The sequence below is a fragment of the Zerene cesonia genome, chromosome 10 (genome assembly GCF_012273895.1).
Source record: "Zerene cesonia ecotype Mississippi chromosome 10, Zerene_cesonia_1.1, whole genome shotgun sequence".
Classification (NCBI taxonomy): domain Eukaryota; kingdom Metazoa; phylum Arthropoda; class Insecta; order Lepidoptera; family Pieridae; genus Zerene; species Zerene cesonia.
Window position 1 is genome coordinate 8,745,482 of NC_052111.1, and position 23,260 is coordinate 8,768,741.

Below are 23,260 nucleotides of genomic sequence, written 5' to 3' on the forward strand. Positions count from 1 at the left end.
CTAAATGATCTTCACCCATTTTATTCCAAGTTATCTCGTAGAATCTTTTGCACTTATAGATTGAAATCTTCTTCTTACCTAGCTAGGATTATACTAAAATGTAATATAATAAACAAGAAGATTAATTTTATTTATGATCTTTTGATATGCAACAAATGGTATCTTTGTTACAGGTAGACGACGTCGTAGTGGCGTCTAGTGACTACACAGCGGCGGCAGATGACGAAGTCTCTGTCAAAGCTGGCGATATTGTCGAAATTCTTGACACCAAAGCCGCCCTCGGTTCCAAGTAAGTTTATCAGACGAAACTCGTCTCTGTTTTACACAGCATGGCCTAAATTTAATATCACCATGCCCTAATTCGTGAAGCGTTTATATTTAACCCACCAGATACTCTTGTTGGACTGTTAAATCTTTCAGCGTGTACTAAAATAAATTATTAAGTCATGTCCGACACGTTTATTACGGTTTTCCCTAAACATCATTCGTTGAACCGCGTTTTTATTAACTCACCACCACCTGTCCTGTTTATTTGGGTAGAATTTTGATACTGTATTTACTTTAAATTCTTACAAATTAAAGGTCTTAGCTGCGAACTTTATTTCGCTTCAAGAAATATTTTAAACAAATATTTTCACTATTTCACAAGTGATCCAACAATTTAACCCCTTTATTTTTTATTAAAAATATCACCTTATATGCTAGGTTGATTTTAATTATCTTTATATCCGCAAACATTTGAACTTTAAATCGGGACCGAACACAAAACCATCTAAGAATGTTTAACTTCTAAAACTAGGATGAACATAAAACGGCGGGAATGCGTTTTATTGTCGTTCCAATGCGCTGGACAGCGATACGGGGTAAATTTAGAAAAGGTCGATGCACTTTCTTGCGCAACTTCAGCGTTTAATTCATAAGAAGCATCGAGTTATAGCGACATACATTTCGGAAATTATGGATTATAGTTTATCTCAGGAATCATGGAGATCGCTTTAGAAGTTTATATGCCTCATCTGGATATAAGACAAAATTAAAAACATCTTAAATTATTATCTTTTTATTCTAGCTGATTTTAAAGGTGTTGTTGATAACTATAAAAAAATCCCAAAATTTCATACTTGTACATAAGTGCTTATTCTAACTTACAAGGGACACGTTTACCTTTTTATTTACGTTAACTTTTTCAAGATTGACCTTTCTTTACCTGTCTCGTGTAACTAATGCATTGGCAAAGCTTACACCACAAAACTAAATCATTATCATCATTCTAATATCCCATTAAAATACCAAATAAAAAAACCAGCATCTGTCATAGAAATAACGTCATCATCATCAGCAATCATTACCACATCCTGTCATAATGAAAGATGACGTAATGACAACAATTATTGATGCAGGTACAGAGGACGTGTCTATAGATACGACAATCATTTCTTCCAGTCCAGAGGCTCGTCTTTGGACTATGTGTTTAGCGTACCCACATACAAAATGTATTACTATTAGTTGAAGTAGTACTACAAAATGTGTTTCAAGCAAGATGGTTTAATGAAACGAAGATTGTTGGATGAAGAAGATGGAATCATTGTCATTGTAAATATCCTGCTTTAGCCACGAAAACGTTCGTTGTTGTATTTGTTGTGATCGATTTATATTGTGATAATTATCATTATTATATCATTAAAATTATAATCGTCATTTTCGTTATATAGAGAATACAGTGTATCCAATGTGTAAGATTGCAAAGCGATGTATTCAATAAAGACAATAAAAAATATGGATTTTTCTTTTAGCACGTAATATTTTGCTTATTAAATTGTTAGGTTTATTATGAGTCTTGTACCTATGTTTGTATGTATATGTATTTATGATTCAATGATGTTTTTATGTTTTGGTTTTTACAAACTAATTTCAATTTCATCAATATCGAAACGGTTGACTTGTAAACGCAATTAATCATAAAAGAAACACAGAATTTATTTTCATTAGATTTCTTATTATTACACAATACACTAAAAACCATTTCAAAAATAAAAGAGGAATCTTTACAGCTGTGACACCAGCCAAATGGATATGATCTTTAAACTCGCATTAATTGAATCGCTTAATTTTATATTGAACAGTAAATGTCCCTAATGTTGGGATAAGTATTTTATGTGATACGACAGAATAGACACCTGTTGGTATTATTAACATTAGCTCTAAATACCCGACGGAATCATGCCATCGAAATGCGACAAGTTCTAGTATTATTATTAGAGTACTCTATTGCACATTGGATAGCTATCTCGTTACTATAATTTCAAACGATTGGTTGATTATCTAAGTGGACTTTAATAATCTATTATTCTGTATAAGTATGTGAAAGTTCACAAGAAAAACTACTATTTTGGATTATAGAAATGGGACTTCGATTTAATAATAAACAAAAATATAAACAAAAATATAAACAATGATAATGAATACTAATCTAACTGGTCTTTTAATTTTTGTAAAAAGTGGCATATTATTCGATTCAAAAATGCTTATAAATTGTACCCTGGTACCATAAGAAAGATTTATGAGCGAAGTAATTTTTTATTCGCTTCTATATATACTTGCTTTTTAAATTAAATGAATTTGATAATGCCCTCAAAATCAGTAAAAAATACTTTACATTATGAACTAATTCTAGAAATGTAATATCTGACTCTAAATATGATAGACTAGTAGTTCACCCCGGCTTCGCCCGTGGTACATATATAGCCTATGTCACTCAACAAAGTAGCAGCTTTTTAATGATGGTGAAACAATTTTTAAAATCGGTCCAGTAGTTTTTGAGTTTATCCATTACAAACAAACAAACAAAAATACAAATTTTTCCTCTTTATAATATTAGTGTAGATACACAGATTAGAAACAATATTTCTTATCTATGGAAAAAGGAAAAGAAGCGAAAATACCATTGTAGAGTCTTTTGCAAATTATTTTGCAGTCAATAATTTATCGTGATATAATCATTTGAATGGGTTTCGGCAGACAGATAAATAAAGAGACAGATAGACGGGTTAGTAAATTGTTAGGGTAGAGTCTAGTTATAAGGTTCAACGTTTTGGGTACTGAACCCTACCAAGGGGCAGCGTGTTTCCAGTCGCCCCCATGAAGCGAAAACCAACGCTACGCCTATACGTAAAATTGGGATGGGATGGGATAAAAAGTTGCCTATATGTTATTCCAGTTGTCCAGCTGTCTACGTACCAAATTTCATTGCAATCGGTTCAGTAGTTTTTGCGTGAAATAGCAACATACACATCCTTACAAACTTTCGCATTTATAATATTTGTAGGATAGGATTATTGTACTGTAACGAGATAGGCTTTATTATCATATCAGTGACTTTTATGACAGCTCTGTTACTATAGATACTAGTGTGGCTTGGACTACCGCCAATCGTTCGCAGAATCTCTCAGCATGAGTTCAATCGGTTTGCATTAAACTGCTATCTGAGAAACTAAAGTTTCTTTGAGGATAATGCTTTGATCGAGTACTCAAACTTGATGGATGGCGGTTGTCGGAAACGGTATTAAAGTCGAGCATAATGGTCTTTTTGGTTTGAAGTTCATTATCACTAGCTCCAGTGAGATAGCTAGCATAGTCCTCAAACAATACATATAATTTACACATACGATTCCATTAATACGAAACTATTTAATGTAAAAAAAATCAGTCTCCTGTTTGCAATGTTTTTAGTTATATTTAGAAAATGAGTATAAAAATTATTTTTATAGATTATATTAAAATATAAACAGTTGTCTCTTTGCTTCTCATAAAATGTATGTATCACATTCATTTAAAATATTATTTAAATTGACGTTTCGAACACTTAACATAGAAACTATCACAGAAAGATTTAATGATACACAGTTATATTAGATGTTTATTTAATTATCATCATTTCGAACAAACACAAGTAAACGATAAAAATAATTATAAAATGTATAAAAAAAATGTAGCTAATATGAAGCAGGTACAAAATGAAATAAAACCTCAACATGTTCATATGGCAACCTAAAATTATCAAACACGTGTACCATATTATAAAAATATTTAAGTCAAATCCAATCAAGCTCACGAAAAATTACAGAGCAAACATTGGGAATACACACTCGACATCTTCGCAACTGTAAAAACATATGCTTTATATGTTTCCCAATAAAACGGATATAATGACACCGGCTAATTAAATCAAGGAGTGGAACTGTGCCGCAATTGACGTCACGATGTTTTGGGGGCAGCCTCAAATAGCAGGCGATGAGATGAGAGTAGCTTGAATGACGGTTACACGTGTGATTTATTTACGAGTTGAGTTCAGAACGTTTACCTTGCGATATGGACATCTGCGTGTATAATTCGAATACTTATTAATGGTCTAAGGTATGTTATCTGTTAGCAACAAGGTTGGTTATTAAGACGGTCTTAATAAGACTAATCAAAGATGAAAGTTAGACACACATTGGCCTCGAATTGGTAGACAAATATCGAACGCACAACTTCACGCTATTTTTTTATTAAATTATGAAGAATTTATAAAGTCAAACACAAAGTGAACATTTTACATTTTTACCTGTTGTGTTTTTGACGTGACAACGTCTTAAATTAGGTTGCGGCTAGGAGTCACTCATGAAAAAGTGTAACGCCCGGTAACGTTACGATGAGTCACCGAACTATGATCGGTCCGCCGCGCGCGCAGCACTAGAGAATTAGGCGCATTGAATCGGCGCGTGCTTGTGTCTGTCTCTGTCTTTTTAGTAAACAAAATATATCTTCTATGGTTAAAATTTGTGCAATTCTTATTTTCATTCAATTCCTTGTTCCTATTGTGCAATTTAATAATATTCATATCAATAAATATTCTACCGAGAAAAAGACGTTGTCACGTAAAATCTTCGCCCGTAACACCGAATTTACAGGCAACCATTTTTTACCAGTTGTGACTTAAAAGAACGTATATTTGAGCTTTAAAGGACTCTGGAATTCTATTATACAATTTGATACGCATTACATTACCTGTTTACCTAGCATTTAAATTTAAAGCCAATTGCATTTCTCGAGGATTTTATGAAAATAGTTGAATGTAACTAATTCCGGTAGTTCATCGTATTAAATTTTATATTATACATTCAAACTTTTTAAGAATCAGTAATTCATCGCTGTAGACAATTAGATTTTAGGACAGAATCGAAATCCAAACATTTATGTAAGGGCAAAATAACATTAAGGTATAAAGAAAACCGGTAGTACCTTTATATATAATGATGGAGACAGATGAATTTTAGATACATTTAGGGCGATATACCCAGATGTATGGCCACGTTGTGTGTGTTGAAGAGATTTATATTATTTAGAAATTAAAGACTTATTAACGGATTTTAAACGCGATCTATTCATTATATTATTAACCCGACGGTTCGAACACTTTACAGCGAGCGTGGTCACGGGGAGACTGACCACGCTCGCTGTAAAGTGTAAAAATCGCTCGCTCGCTGTAAAAATCCGTTAAAAAGTTTTTAATTTCTAAATGTATAATGCTCGCGTAAAATCAAACACAAGAAAATACTACATTTTTAATAACTAAAAAATACTATATTATGTTAAATAGTAATTGTGTTATACTATATTATGTTAGGGTTGACTATTACCCGTCGTATGTTTAGTGGATGGCAGTTTTTTTTGATTGAACGCCGCTCGCGACGCATAATTTTGCTAACTGAACGATAATATTGCTTGTAATATTAAAATGAAATAGGAGGTAAAATCTTTGAGTTAGTAGTCTGCCATCACATAGACCCAGACCATTTCAAATAGTGCCAGCGGATACAGTAGACACGCACGGCTTTTAAATAATAAAAATTATCAAAATCGGTTCATCTAGAAATTTTTTGCGAAAAGTTCTGAGGTAAGCAAAATATATCGAATTGAGAAGCTTCTTTTTTGATATCGCTAAAAATATAAAATGCAATAAAAATGCAATCCAGCATTTAGACATTAAAATTTCTACATTATTTAACTCGACATTCCACGACGTGGTCACGGGGAAACCTCTGTTCCTCGCGTTTCAAATCCGTTAAAACGTCTTTTATTTCAAACAAAAGAACACACTTCAATCGTACAGCTAAATTTAACACAATCACGTAAGCAGATATGGCTTGGTCCCTGACATTGATGTGTTCTATCGTGACACTGAGTGATGGATGGCAACTTGATACACTCACGCTGTTGGAGCTTTGGTGACAAGCGTCATTTATTATTTATTGCTGTATTTATAGATACTCGTAGGCGGTACTTGTTCGGTGACTAGATTTTACATTGATTTGGAAAGTATGGGCTGGTTTATGATTTATACTTAGATATACGTTAAATTATCATCCATAGACAAGGAGTAAAATACCATAAACTATCTGTTAAACTATATTTTTATTAGACACCTTAGTTAAAGAGGATCAAGATTGTTATGATATGTAAGATATGAGATAAAGTCTTATCAAAATAGGATTTCTAAATTACCACAAGATATATATACATTACAAATATTTATATTTTATATAAAGATGAGGCGACCGTCATGTCTTAATTGTGACCTATGCCCTTTTTCGGGCCTTAAACTATTGCTATACCAAATTTCATTCAAAAATAAATCTATATTAGTAGGGTTTTTATTATTACAAGTTAAATTCATTTTTGCTTAATTGAAAAAGTGAAGTCCCGTGTCCCCCGTGTGTAGTGGGGTATGAGGCAGATGATGTACATCTGTTTCACTGATCGATTTTCTTTTAGGGACAAGTAGGTGATCAGCCTTCTGTGTCCCGCTAGACCGTTTTTATTTTGTGCGTCCCCACCGGGAATTGAACCCAGGACCTCTCGGTTCTACGTTCACGCGTTAACCACTGTACCAAGGAGGTCGGATAATAGCTTAATTGAGACATATGCAAATAACATTAATATTGGTACTTCATATCATACAATATACATTATCTGCCTCCAGTAATTGTTCACTTGCATATTTTGTCGTCTATATTTAAAAAAAATAATTCAACACTATCTTGACAACTCTATAGACTGCTTTCTTAATCTTATAAGTTCTTATACGCTGTAATATGAATGTTTAAAAAGCCCTTCTAAAGGTCTAGTTGGAATAACGGTTGATTTTTATTAATTATCAAAATTTACTTTAAAAAAAGATGCATCGTACACAAATTAGAATACACAAAAATAAATAAAGAAAGCACCAAGTCGCTGACGGGTCTAACTGAAATGTCTAACTAAAACGTTCAGAAAATATCTCGTGAAAGTAAATATTTGGTTTGTGTGTTCAAAATTACGATGTTTGAACTTGATCTATGTCAATGAAAATTCCATTGAAATGTCTTAAGATTATAGATACTGAGTAACACTACTTTGAAAGTATTTTTTTTATTTTTTACTACGCGTAAAAATATTTCGTAATGCATAATAATATAGGAACTAGCAGCAGCTAATCAAAAACAAGTATTTCTACAACTTGTATATTGTTCTGGCACGTAAGCTACACCACTGCCAAGTATCATCAAAATCCCTTCAATGGTCTTCGCGTGTAAGAGTAACAAACATACATCCATAAATTCTTAAAAACTCACGCGATGATTCTGTGAGTTGGAGTTACATTAATAAATTACTACTGGCTTTTCATTACTTTCGTAGTATTTTAAATAAGTTTATAATATTATAAATATTAAAATGTTAAATTATATATTCTAGATTTAAATAATTTTTGTGTAATTTTATATAGAAGTTAATATTATTTATTGTTTGGGAAACTGTTTATTTTATTATTTATAAAAAATGCCAAAAAAATTGTTAACTATTACTCATTAAATTAAACTAGACAGGTATAAAGCCACTATCTTGTTTTGAATAGATCTTAAGTACGTAATAGTGGGATCAGTAGAGATACTTCGTAGAAGGCTTCGTAGCTACGTAGCAATGACCAACTATCTACGACGTAGCTTGATTTCTTTTCGTCAGTAGATCCTTAACAAAATAAGAAAAAGTCATTCTGTATAATCATATAGACATAATTAAAAACACAAAAGAAAACCATCAAAAGAGATCTTAGTAACCACATCATTATAAATCTATTTTTTCTTAAACATTCATCTAGAGGAGCATATTTCTATTTCAATACCTATCACTGTCTTTTCCTATCGTCTCAAAACTAGTATCGTATTATAGAACATTCTAGAACACTCTAGAACATTCTAGCAATCTTCCTACAAAACCACAGCAATACGTGGGCGTTTTCACATTCATTCCCATCTCCCCAGGTCCCGGCTCGCTAGCGAGCTGGATGTGGACGTGGTCCTGCTGGACTCCACGGCAGCCAAGCATAAGATCGCTGTGCGTCCAAAGAAAAATCACCCGAAAGTGAAAGTCATACCTAAACAAAATGGAGAGAGGTAAACGTGTTATAAGGTTTAGTTTTGCTTGGCACACGATAAGCTCGAGAATTTTCTAATTTTCAAACGCGTTGCTTTTGCTTATTGTGCTAATTATTTGTGCTTATACCTTAGTTGAGTATGGCGATATATAATGGACTATTTAAATGAAGTGTACCACATAAGAAGTAACCATGTGATATGTGAGTATTATTTTCTCTGACATTTCGCATTTTTAAATTCCTGTCTAACTATATCACAAAGTGAGATGACATTTTGGCCTACAAATTTGCATATGTTTTGAAGTATATATCTAGATTTTAACTATAAATTTGGGTTTCAATTCATCATCATCATCATCATCAGCCCATATATGTTCCCACTGCTGGGACACAGGCCTCCTATGAGGGTTCAGGCCGTAATCTATCACGCTGGCCAAGTGCGGGTTGGCAGATGTCACATGTCGTCGAACTTTTTCGATTCTCGGACATGCCGGTTTCCTCACGATGTTTTCCTTCACCGTTTTAAGCAGTGGCGATGTTATCCACATGTGCAGATAAAATTAAAAATCAATTTATTTCTTGCACGCTCGCCTGGTCTCGAACCCCGACTTATCGATTTTGAAGTCCGAGGTTCTCACCACTGAGCTACCACTGCTTTTTCAATTAAATTTCTTTAATTAAATCATCCTTAAATCGAATGTAATAAACCCGTTTCAACGTTGGTATTTCTTTCGGTAAGTAACCTTGTTTACCAATCAATGTTCTTGGCAAACGAATCAATTAGTCCGCTTAATAAATCACAATTTCTATTTCCTTATCTATCTCAATATAGTGGCTTGGTTGACTTCTGTTGAAGGTTCAAATTCCTTTAACCAAATGCTCTTCATTGTATCATGTCATAGCGGATAACTGAGCTGGTAATGCGTGTGGTAGCTGGTAAAAATGAATGACGGCTGGAAAGAAGGAATAAACTCAGCAGGGTGAGGAAAAGGAAAAGGAAAAAAAATGGTTTTAATTGTTATAAAAAGTATAATTTAATTTTTAGTTTTATAGCATCAAAATGCAAATGAAATTTTCTATTCTTTAAAAATTTCTCATTAATGCTATAAAACTAAAAATTAAATTTAACAAAGGCCGCGTTCCGTCGATACAACATTGTAATCTTTGAAATAATACTTCGTATTGGTTGTGATGGTTATTAATGATATCAATGGATGGCGTGGGGTGTCCCTTAGGCACATAAAACCGAAAGAGTAGAAGAAATTCGATTACTATAGCGGGATCACGGGTGGCCGAGAGGCTAGGCGTTGCTACGGTTAGGCAAAAAATGCAGGTTCGAATCCCGCCTCTTGATCAATTTTTTTCTATTCTTTCGAAAGTTCTCAAAAGTGTAAATTCTCAGTTTCATATGACTACAATTAGTAATTCTTGTCACACATAAATCAATAAACATAGTAAACATTTCAATAAAATTCAAATGCACCAAATGACCAACATTATTTAAAAACTATTCACTTACAAATAGTTTAAACGTCCAGTAATTAATAATACAATAGGAGCCAAAATACTGAACGTTTTCGCGGCTTGGCCCACTTAATTAGGAGTTATTAATGGCTGAACATTAGTCTTACTGTTTGAGCTACATTGCGTAATGTCTAGAAAAGCGTTCTTTTTAGGTGACCTGGTTGTGGGATATTATAAAATACGCTCGTTTGCTCCAACTTGTAGGACTAAGTGTTATAGGTAAATAAAGTATAGGTTCGGCCAAAAAGTGACACATCAGTGTTTGGACTTAAAAGTGCTTACAGTTATTCAATATTTCAATTTTTATTTTTATCATAGAGGATTCCGCTTAGAGGAAATATAATTTTCAAAATTGTGTAATATAAAAATTAATCATGTCAGTAGAGTAAAGATGTCCTTTCCTCAACCAATGTTGTCACTAAAATTACATGAAACACGCCTTAAAATGAAGATTTGTGTGTCGTCTTAAAAATATTTCTCTCAAGAGACGATGGCTCAAAATTCTTATTAAATTCCTTCAGTTATGTAATAAAAAGATAATTATTTACATAAAGATGCATTATAAATCGGTAGGAATGGGACACGGCCACGGGCTCTTCCCCTGGGGCCGATGCAAGATAGTCCACTATAGAATAAAAAGGGCCTACCTAGTAAGCTTTTGTGACCTTGTACCAATATTATTTGCTTCTGTGATATTGTTGTATATTGTTGGTATTATTATGTAAGTCATCAGGACTTAAACAATTAGGTATGATAATAATTTATTTATAGGTCATTATTATTTTGGAATCGATCTTTATTCCGATACTTCACCAAAAAACCTATGAGACTATCTTGAAAATACAAATGAGTTATCGATTTAAAAAATCATGGCAGTGCACATAACAGAATACAAACTTAAATAAATTAAAACGTTTTAAAAATGCAATAATAAACGGCCTAATCTAAGCCTCTTAATCAAACGCTTCAATTAAAATAGCCGCAGTCAACTATAATCTGTCCTCGTATTAATATCTTGAGCATTGTCGGATTCCTAGAAATGTCACCAAAATATATCACGCAGGAATAAAATGAAGCGACGTCTGTTATATTCAGAAAACACCATCCGTTTTGCACTCATTCGTTATATTGCTGTCCTAAATCTAATTTATTGTTATGGCGGCAATATTTTTAACCGACTTGGCAAAACTTGGGCTGTGAACTGTTTGTTTTTGCGTGTGAAGCGATTGTTCTGACAAATATAGCAATAGAAATTATAGAGGTTTATGTTATACTCGCTGTGGCCCGCCGTTTCGACCGCTAGATTGTTATAAATTTTCACGATGCAAACTTTCATCCCCTATTTTACTATTTTGTCCCCTTGGGGGTAGAGTTTATCAAAATCATTTCCTACATCATAATGGCAAACGAAATTTCAGCCCGAACGTTCTAGTGGTTTACAGAACAGTCAGTCACCTTTGCGTTGTATAAATTAAGACGATAGCAATTTAATAAGCATCATTTCAGTTAAATAAACTATTTTTGGGCCTTAAAACTATTTTCATATAATATGGCACACATCTTTGGTGTATGTTCTTGTCTATACATTTCTTAGAAAATATCAAAACATATTTTAATTTGCACACCTGAAGAAACAGAAAATAGATCGCGAAGTATTTCAGTCAGGTTATTCTTAAAAATAAATCTTTACGTTCAAAAATAATCTGGATTTATCTATAATCTCTACGAAATAAAAAATTTACAACTGTTTTATGCGATATAATAAATGTTAATAATTCTTTGATGTCAAAACTGGGACAAAGCAATACAAATGCTTGTGATTATTTTCCCTGTGAATATAAAGATATTTAATCACGTTCACGTGGGTCAATAACCCTATATTACTCGCACACCTGTTGATAATACTCGTTTTGTTTATATAAGAAATCCATAACTTGTCCTATAATTTTTACTTAATATAATTATTATTAAAACAAAACATTTTACATTTTAGCCTTTTCGTATATCTATTCCCTACTTTTTGTATTGCCTGCATCAAACTGACCAACGGACGTACAGATAGACAGACAGACAGCGAAGCCTTCGTAATCCTTAAAGTAATAATTGACTGCATCGTGTCAAACATCCCCCACAAACGTTCACGTTTATATGAGAATCTTAAGATTTATTTAACGCTTTCAAAACATTGTCTTCCACGTCGCACCGAAACGATGATATAGAAGCATTTTGTTCCGGTAGGGATATCTCCTTCCTATTGCAATTTCTTGGCCAATTAGAACCATTATAATTAAAAACAAACCATTATAGATCAGCACGAATTGTGCCAACTCACACCAGGGGAGTACCACACCTCCACAGAAGACCGGCATGAAATAGTAGCATACTACTGTGTTTCGTTGAGTGGGGGAGCCGGAGGCCCGTATCCTTTTCCTTACCCCTCCCAGTTCTTTTATTCCTCTCGTCAATTATTTCTTCATCCCATCCCCTTTAAAGTCGGCAATCCATCGGCATAGGGATATAGCCTCTGCAAATAGTTATGGACAGTGCTGGTCGCTTACCATCGGGCAACTCACCAGCTGCATTGCCGACGATGACATAAAAAAATCAAACGCGTAAAATCTACAAGAATAAGATATTCGATTTCATTTCGAGTGTTTGCTTCAAATAAACACACCCACCTAAACAAATAGGTATAGGGTTTCCCATCTGTCCCATTTCGATGGCTTGTCGTTTTCCGTGTCAGCGCCGCTTCCTAATTCATATTTGTTGAGCTAATTTAAATTTAGTTGCGAATTTCTTTGTGATGAAAATAGAGCAAATGGTTTGTGTGTTTGAGTCTTGTTCCCGACGGGAGAGACGGCTTTGTCGGCGGAGTTATTAATATGTTGTTTTTGGGCGTTTGTGTTTTGGAATTTGTTGTTTTATTCACTTGGGATTGAAATATTTGGAGTCATATAATTGAGCTCGTAAAACCGATTGTTGTACTTTTATCAATTTTCTAAAAGAATTTATGTAGCTAGCTAATATTGTAACTGTTTACTGCCTTCAATGTTTGTGCATTAAAATTTGAATAAAATAGTCTGATTGATAATTTGAATCGAATTGATTACCTCCCTTTTTGAAGTCGGTTGATAAATAATGAAAAAATAAAATTAGAATGATAGAATGATATATAATGGTTTTTTTTCGATACGAAAGTGCCGAAACTGCTTTCGGAACAGGTGGTAAATAATAAATGATTTATTTAGATGATTTTAAAGCGCTTCTAAACTGTACTTCTGGTTTAAAAACGTTTGAATGAATGTTCGAGTTTGATTTTAACATTATTTTTCCTGTATTGTATAATATTATGTTATCAATCAATCAATCAAAAACTCTTTATTGTGCACCTTTACAAGAAGAGTAAAAACAGGATATAAATAACAACATAATATTAACATGAAGAGCACAACAGGCGGTCTTATCGCTTAAGCAGCGATCTCTTCCAGACAACCTGGTGGACAAGGAAAACGCAGGGTATACTAATGTAAAAGGGAGGCGCAATAATAACAGAGTTAATAAGAATAGAACGTATAATAAATGAAAAATATACCAAAATTAATAACAATGCATACATAGATACATACATAAATATATAAAATATAAATAATATATACACATACATAGATACATACATAAATATATAAAATATAAATAATACATACACATACATATATAATATATAACATATACATATTTAAACATACACATATACATACAGGTAACAGACACGGACACAGCTTAACTAAATTGACAGATAAAATTATAGTTACAGATATGTTATCTGTGGTAGTGTATAAAAAGTATTGAAAAGTTATGAAATAGACACTTGATTTAGATATTTTTACGGATTAAACAATATTTTAACATTGCATTGTTGAAGCATAGATTTTCACATCTCAATTCTCACTTCAGAATAACGTTATGATCAATAAATAGGTTTTTAGAGCTGGTTTTAAATTAAAATGAAATAGAATTAAGATGTTTCTCGTATTTTATGATTTTAATAAAACACGCTACAATCGTAAATGTTGGTTGTAAATATCTGAACCTGGCGCCAGAACTATTTCTATGTGACATTGTTTAAGAGTAAAATGGATGGATAGATAACTCTTTATTTGCACCAATACAAAAGGACAAATACAAAAAGGACACAAACACACGACACAATTACGTACAAATAGGTGGCCTTATCGCTAAGATAGCGATCTCTTCCAGGCAACCTTAGATCGAGGATTAAAGTTTACGATTATTAAGGGGTTGATGGTGCACAACACCAGAATTATTAAAAGATAAATAAATAATTAAACAAATAAATAAATATTGAAATATTTAAAATTTTATATGAATAGTAAAAAATCACATATATGTACAAATATACGAATTTTATAAAATGTATGAAATAGATAGTACATTGATTGAACAGTGGTGGCTCAGTGGTGAGGACCTCGGACTTATAATCGACAAGTCGAAAGTTCGTGACCGGGCGAGCGTGCAAGAAATGAATTGATTTTTCAATTTATCTGTACATGTGGATAACATCATCTCTGCTAGAAACGGTGAAGGAAAATATCGTGAGGAAACCGGCATGTCCAAGAATAAAAAGTTCGATGACATGTACTATCTGCCAACTCGCACTTGGCCAGCGTGGTGGATTATGGCGTGAACCCTCATAGGAGGCCTGTGTCCCAGGAGTGGGAACATATATGGGCTGATGATGATGATGATGATGATGAGATAGTCGATTGAAAAAAAGTCATTGTTTTTTTGTGGATTATGAACAGCAGTTAAAAAATGCGTTTTTAAATAAACTCTGCTTTTATCTTCCTATTAGCAATTAAGGATTTTTCATTGCATTTAAAAGTGTGTGTTTTCTTGTAACAAATCATGATATCCGGACGGAGCCGGGACGAGCGTCTAGTAATAAATAATAATAATATAACTAATAATACATTTAAAGGATAACATTCAACATAGATTAAAATTTCATGGATATTCGTATTTTAGTTGTGTTATCGATATGCTAAGGGTATTAAAATTATGAACACATAAAATAGTTAATATACCGACATAGTTTTCGGGGACATTTCGACAAGGTATTCCGTCTAAAATTATTGTTGTTGAAACAAATGTAAACTTTAATTCAATTATCTGGAATACAAGCTTGTTTTTATACAACCTACGTAAAATCTAAATAGAGTTGGAAACCTTATACTGAACTACTTTTTATAATTCAGAAAACAATTCCATTGTCTTTTTCGTCTGATGTTAACCACCTGTTTGTGATGTCTTTTTTCCCTAATCTATTTTACAGTTTTTCAGTTTTCAACCGACTTCAAAAGAAGAGGAGATTATCAAGTCAAGTGTATTTTTTTGGCTTTGTTATCTTTTTTTTATGTTGCCGTCGGCAATGGAGCTGGTGAGACGCCGATGATAAGCGCTACCACCGCCAATGAACATTTGGAGAGGCATAAGGTCCATTGCAGACCTTACGCCTCTACAAATGGATAGCCGACTTTTTGGGAAGGGATTAAGAAAGGATTGGCGATAGGAATAAAGGAAAGGATTGGGAAGGGTAAGGAAAAAGATATGGGCCTCCTATCTCATAACTTTTTTCTGGGTGAACCGATTTTTATAATTTTTTTTATTTGAAATCTCTTGTATTCCGTGTGGTCTTAAATTTGGTCTAGTTCTAATTATATTTCATAATCATGATCAGCCCATGTATCTATAATCGTGTATGTCCCATTGCACGTATAAGGGTTCAGGCCATAATCCATTACGCTGGAAAAAACGAGTTGACGAATGTCATATTTCGTCAAACCTTTGATACAATGGCGGTTTCCCCACGATGTTAATCTTCCCTTTCTAGCAGTGGCTATATGGATAATGCGGAGATGAATTGGAAAATCAATGTATTTTCTGAACACCTAATTCAAACTCAAACTCAAACTCAAACATTTATTCATTCAACTAGACTTCTTATAGAAGCACTTTTGAATCGTTATATTACACAGTTATGACATTTACCATAGTTCTTGAATCCCCGACTTTTCGATTTGAGTCTGAGGTGCCACACTTACCGATTTTATTATCATTTATTTTATTGTTTTGTCGTTATTTCCAGAGCCTTATTGTGTGGTATTGAACAGATAGAAACGAATGGAATTTTTACCAATTAAGAATAAATATTGGAATAAATAATCTTCAATAAATATTGGAATAGAAAATAGCTTTTTTTCGCGGATTCGCACGCGTTAAATTCGGAGTAGTTTTATAGATGATATTAAACATATAAACCTTCCTCTTGAGTCACTCTATCCATTAAAAAAAACTTCATTAAAATCCGTTGCGTCGTTTTAAATAATCAAGCATACATAGAGACATAGGGACAAAGAAAGCTACTTTGTTTTATACTATGTAGTGAAGACACCAATAAATGTAAAACACAAACACAAATTCGTATAAAATTTCATCACAACACGTAAAAATTTTACGAGATTGCTCGAGTTTCAGCTAACCCTGCGCCATGAACTCGAACCGTGGAAGTGGAACGGAAGCTCATCGCGCTTATATATTTTTAATTTTACACCATTTTGTTTCACAACAATAACAAAGTAACGTGTAATATATTAGCTGTTCGTCCCTGCTTCGCCCGTGGTACATATATCGCTTGTGTCACTCAGTGATGTTGCAGCTTTTTAACAGTATTCGGAACTGGTCTTGTGGTTGAGTGAAAACGTTACAAACATATAATAATACATTATATATATTACCTCTTTATAACATTATGTAATATAGGGGATATGATTTTCAAGCGACTTCAAAAAGGAAGAGGATACTCTACTGCTTTTTTTGTGTTTAGCACCTCAGATATCTATATATCAGAACTATATATAACTGGGTGCTTCTTTTTTATTTTTAAAGTGCGGTACCATTTAAATTTGATCTTGTTCTCATTGAAAGGTTAAATTTTTCAATCAAATATTAATTTAACAGTACAGAAAAGCTTCATAAATAAATTAACAGTATTATGAATACTCAAACTCAAATATCAATCGCAATTCCCAGAGTGTACACTAAAATAGTATAATAGTGTGATACTAGGTAGTAAGTGACAAACAAAGAAGATATATCAATTGCTGATACTGAAATACCTCTAGGAATTTTCTAGAAAGCTTACGATTTAACACCACATTTTGCCGACTTACTGCAACAAACGTTACATGGAAAGGCCTAGCGCTCAAAGTCAGGGAGTTTTTGAGGTCCTTTTCCTTTTCCTCATCAATCCTTGCCGTACCCCTATCCCCTTAAAAACGAGTTTATTGTCAGGCGAACCACCAGCTCAATTGCCCGCTTTAATATAAAAAAAAATTAAATACTTTAAAATATTTTTATACATAATTCTACTAACGCCAATTCCAGGCGCATAAAGAAAGAGGACCTTACATAGTATAACACAAAATCGCTTCCCGCTGCTCATGTAACTGATAGAGAGATTCGACAGAAACGTTTTATTATAATATACGATAACTGCTTCATAACTTTTTTAATTTAAAAATTCTATTTTTGATTATTCTGTTGTTTTCTTTCGAGAGCGATTTACGGTCTATTTAGTATGCTAATATATTTCAACGCCGCTCATGTAGCCTATCCTTGATTGAGCCACTTTAAAAAGCTTTTTAATGAAACGTGAACGCGTTAATTTTCTCGTAATTTCGTGTCGTACGCTTCGATAGTAGAGTTAATTGGCGTCTCGGGTTCGATGAACTTGATTGATCTCGATTGTTCTATTGCCAGATATTTGTATTGATATGAGGTTTATGGTCGTGTCGTGTTTTGGGACTGGATTTATTTCTGTGTAAAACTAACTGTGTAGGCTTGTACAGTTTTGAAGGGTCTAGCCGATTTTCAACCGGCTTATCATTTCGACTGTTATTATTTTTTTATTTTCGTTACCCCAGAACATTCGACTGGGTGAACCGTTTTGATGATGCTTTTGCTGCAGTGTTTGTCTACTGATCATTTAATTTTAAACGTACTTTTAATTTTCTGACACATATAATGTGTTACAATAATTAAATGTCAAAATATGAAATTCGAAATGTTAAAAAATATAGGTTAAGGTCAACATCCTCTGCTTTACCGTCACGTTTAATGAAAATGCCCGCTGACAGCCGACAGTTGTAGGTTGCGCGATAAATTCGTCTCGAATTCGCACTTGAAGGATTTATTTTTTCATTAAAATGTTGGGAAATGTCATTGGGTAAAACTGCATTAGTCATGTTTTACATTATTGTACTATTTTCGTCTGATTTTCCGTTTATATCTGACTCTGGTATAGTTCTTGACAAGGAAAACGTTAATATGCCGTAGAAAGCTCATAAATTATTTTCGCCATTATTTTTCGCACTTAATAATACTAGAAAAGAAAGTCAAAAGAAAAATACACAGGGGGAGATTTTTCAATTTTTCATTCCTTAATAATATCTTTATACAAAGTATTAGAGAACAAAAATAAATAAAAATAAAATCATAAAATCCGCTTTTTACTTTTTTATTTTAACGTGACAAATGAGTTACAACACTTACACGAAAAAAAAACAAAGTATTTATAAGTAAAATGTGTATATGATATAAATAGAGATACTTAGAAAGCGTTGTAGTTACCAGGAAATATCGGATAGGACAAGCACTCAATATGTTGGCATGTCTAGACAGCTTTTATGAGCTGTCCTCGCTAAGACGACATGGTCTATTTGTTGAAATATATAAAATCGAGAATCGAGATATGCAGTGTGAGCTTTATCGATTATTATTTTATAGAATAGTGATAAATATAATGCTTGGATTACATAGCTTCAATTGCATTTTATTTATTGCAATATAAATATTTTTTCACAATGTTTTTTTGCAAAATTCGACCTGTAATTTTATTGAAGTATTCGTATTTTCCAGATGTTATTTATTTATTGAGAACTAGTAAACAATAACCTTACATTACATAGGTACGTTGGTTCATTCAACTGACTTTTAAAAAGAAGAATATTATCAATTCAACTGTTTTTATTTAGCTTTGATACCTCAGAACTTTCGCCTGGGCGAACCATATTTGATGATCCTTTTTTTAAAAGCTGGTGCCTCCCACCTGGTCCCATTTAAATTCGGTCCAGTTCTGCCATAATGAAGGCGGTTTTACTTTTTGTTAAAAAAGAATTATGTTTTGTCATATCGTATATTCTAGAAAGCAGAGTGCTATACAAAATTCCACGTATGTCCACCACGAATAACGCATGGAAAGTCTTATATTTCCATGACTCACGGATGTAAAGGTGAATGATATTTCGAATTCACACGGATGATATTTTCGTGCCAATGATTCGCGAACATTCACATGCTCCGTGTGCAATATTAACAGGTATATCTACGATTTTATTTCATTTATACTACAAGTTTATATCACGTATACTACAAGTGATCGCCTATTGGTCGAAAGATAGTAACCAAAAAACAAAGAGTGTGTTTATATATGCGTCTATGTATTGAATACATGGTACTATATGTAATGTTTTTTGCAGATTTCATATATTCTTTATGCTCTAGGCAAAATTATTGTTTAAACAAAAAACTAAAGAGTTATACCAAATATAATCGCAGACCATCACAAATAAAAAAAAATGAATCTATAAAATTGGTTCAGCCTGTAAAATGTTATAGTTAACTAGCTTTGACCGCGGCTTCACACGCATTAAATTCTCGCATTAAATGCATTCGGAGTACTTTAATAGGTGTTATTATACATATAAGACTTCTTATTGAATCAATCTATCTATTAAAAAAAACCCCTCAAAATCCGTTGCGTAGTTTTAAAGATTTAGGCATACATAGGGACATAAGGAGAGAAAGCGACTTTGTTTTGTAGTGATAAACACAAAAAAATAAGTCAAATTGATTACCTCTTTTTTTGAAGCCGGTTGAAAATATTTACATTATATACTCTGTCTCTACATAAGCTACAGTATACCGTATACCTATAATTTAAAACTATAACTATAGTTTAAATGTTTAGTTATACGCTGTGTTCGTAAACTGGAGTTATATATTAATTATATGTAGTTTTTTAAAAGCTTTATATTAATTATAGCTTTTTTTTCATGATATAGTGATGTGGTTGGCAAAGCACTTGTGTCTAGGGCCGATGGTGAACACTTCACTAGCTGGCCACCTATTTAATTGTTTGCATTACCATAAAGAAAATTGATCAGAATCATTGGTTTACCACTTTTATTCAGGATATTTGAGCTATAGAAGTGCAGGAGAAGGTTAGATGGAAACGGATGATAATAGCTTGTAAAAACGTATCTTTGTATAGAAAGCTATACAAAGAAGGTGTGGAATGAAATATACACACTATTTTAAATCTAGAGACTAATCGTGTGGTTGTGATAATTGAAAAAAACATAATAAGACTATACAAACTTGATCTCAAAAATACTCAAGCATACTGAACGCACTCACCAGAGAAATGAGATCAGATTTCACATTATATTCATCATTGTGTTTCTATTACTCAATTCAACAGAACTTTTTTGTTTTAATCTATTTTAAAAGGATTATTCCATTTACTCAAGCAAGCTATAAACATGGGCGGAATTCGTCGACAGCTCTCCTAAAAGAGTTATATACGTAAATCCATCCACACACCTCTAAAACTTTCGTTTGTTTTTCAAAGCCCTTCAAGATTGTGTATAGCACAGTAATTCAAACATAACGTGTCGATTTAATGTCTCTTCCTGAAGTCGGTCAAAAAAATAGCACATGTCTAAACATGTCGCTGTGACGTCACAGGCTGGGTTCGATGTCCGCTCGTCAGTCTAGCACTAGACATAAATCTAGCTATTTGTAAAAAGATGAAACAGAGTATAAGGCCTAGATTAACTTCTTGGCAGATTGTTAACTTAGTGGAAAATTTAAATGAATGATGTGTTAGAAAATATTAACCACGTGGTGGATTATGGCCTGAACCCTCAATAAGAGGTCTGCGTCCCAGCAGTGGGAACATATTATATGGGCTGATGATGATGATGATGATGATGATGATGATGATGATGATGATGATGATGATGATGATGATGATGATGATGAAACCATATGTTTGATGATTTCGGTTTGTACATGCACTACTGTGAAACATTGACCACTGACCTTCGACAAGCGACCGTTGACCCTTTGTAAGTACCTCAAGTGAAAGATCGGACCGGTACCATTGAAAAAAAATCAGAACTTGAAGGCAACAAATTCATATCAAAATCGCTTTCATTGTTTCAATAATAAACCCATGCCACTAATAAAACCTCACATTATCTTACAAGGAAGTTTTGTCTATAACTACGTACATATCTTAATCTATTATAAATATAAAATTCTCGTGTCACAGTTTTCGTTGCCATACTCCTCCGAAACGGCTTGACCGATTCCTCTGAAATTTGGTAAGCATATTGGGTAGGTCTGAGAATCGGCCAACATCTATTTTTTATCCCGATATTCCTACGGGATGCGGACTTACGCGGGTGAAACCGCGGGGCGCAGCTAGTAATATATAAAAATCCAGTGTCATGATGTATGTTCCAAATGAACTCTTCATCAACTCAACCGATTTTGATGAAATTTGGCATTTTATGTGTAATTTGGTCCAACTTATGATGTAGGATAGTTTTTATTTCGATTAATTATCCCAATAATGTATAATCTTAATATTTTAAATTATTACCTACCCAGCCACAGCAAGGCCGGGTATACTAGTTATTACATATTATTGTTATTATATTATGAAATTAATTTCTACTTTTTGTAAATTACTACTATTTAATATTATTTTAACATTTAACGATTCTAACTTTTACATACTGTAATACGAGGTATTAATACCCATTTTAAATTATTTATATAGTATTTTCTTGTGTTTGATTTTACGCGAGTATTGTACTGAAATTAAAGACTTTTTAACGGATTTTAAACGCGATTTATTCATTATATTATTAACCCGACGTTTCGAACACTTTACAGCGAGCGTGGTCGCTGATAAATCATTTAAAATCCGTTAAAAAGTCTTTAATTTATAAAAGTATTTATATCTCTTGCAATCGGTTACGTAAACACAGTTCAAGCATGATGTGTTGATGTTACCGACTGCGGGCGACGATAGAAGCGCAACACCGGAGGCTATTCGCGGATACGTTATAAATATATTTATATAAACATTTAAGGTTTTTGATCGTAAATTTGTGTAGTTTGAAAACCAGCTTAAGTCGAAGTATTGACATCCAGTTTGGCATGTTTTGAATTAAATTACGATTCAAAATATTTGGATCCTTGATGTTATTAAGGATTGTGGATTTGTGTAGCGTTAGATAATTTTTAAGAGTCTATGCGACTTGTGTGGTTTCGGTGGAAATCTGCACCTTAATTTCGAATTTAGCTTGGCGGCTTGCTTGCTAGAATTTTTCAAATGGGACCGGTAGTTTCTGAGATTAGCGCGTTCAACCAAACAAACAAACTTTATAATATTAGTATAGATACTCAAACAAGAACAGACCTAAAACTGTCAACAATTAGCTAATAATATATTAAATAATAGCTTAAAACAAAAAAAAACTCAATTATAATTTAGTCCACCGTCCGCAGATGGCTGGTGCGCGTGGTGGACGACGTGGAGGACGAGCAGCTGCGCACGCGGCAGGGCTACGTGCCCGCGCACGTGCTGCGCGAGCGCCCCGAACGGGACGCCACCGCGCTCGCCGCGAGGCGACAGTGAGTGGACTTTTTTATTTTTTTGTTTAGGGTGTGTGGGATGGGTGGTGATAGCGGCTAGGAAGCAGTATTTTTTTTTTTGTGAATGCAGGGTGCTTGGGTAGATTGGTGAAAATAACGCTAACCCATGTAAAAGGAAAATAAAGCAATGCACATGTTTTCTTACAAAATTCTCTTAATATTCAAATCTCTTTTCTTCGATCTCAGTATTACGAAGTAATAAAAAAGCAAATAAAAAAACAGAGACTGTTCGGAAAAGACAAAATAAAATTATCAATATTTTGAGGGTAGCTTGTGACGCGATGTATTCATGCGGCCGGAGGGAGCGCGGTAGTCGTTGTCGAGTCGTCGTCTGTCGCCCTCACGTAATCGTAATCACGCACGGATCGCGTGCTAATTTACTTTATATTCAAAAGCAGTTCACGGGAAGTTTCG

The 23,260-nt window shown here is 33.3% G+C and overlaps 1 protein-coding gene across 9 annotated transcripts in view; it reads left to right on the forward strand.

Moving 5' to 3' along the window:
* The window catches only part of LOC119829601 (obscurin), a 102,117-nt gene that overhangs the window by 23,878 nt on the left and 54,979 nt on the right, over positions 1-23,260 (forward strand). For 7 of the 9 annotated variants that reach the window (XM_038352198.1, XM_038352196.1, XM_038352189.1 and 4 more), the window contains 3 exons: positions 174-289; positions 8,340-8,471; positions 22,700-22,825. In XM_038352198.1, coding sequence (XP_038208126.1) covers positions 174-289; positions 8,340-8,471; positions 22,700-22,825 — 374 coding nt within the window. The remainder of the gene's footprint in view (positions 1-173; positions 290-8,339; positions 8,472-22,699; positions 22,826-23,260) is intronic. The other 2 variants (XM_038352197.1, XM_038352191.1) reach the window with 1 other exon arrangement.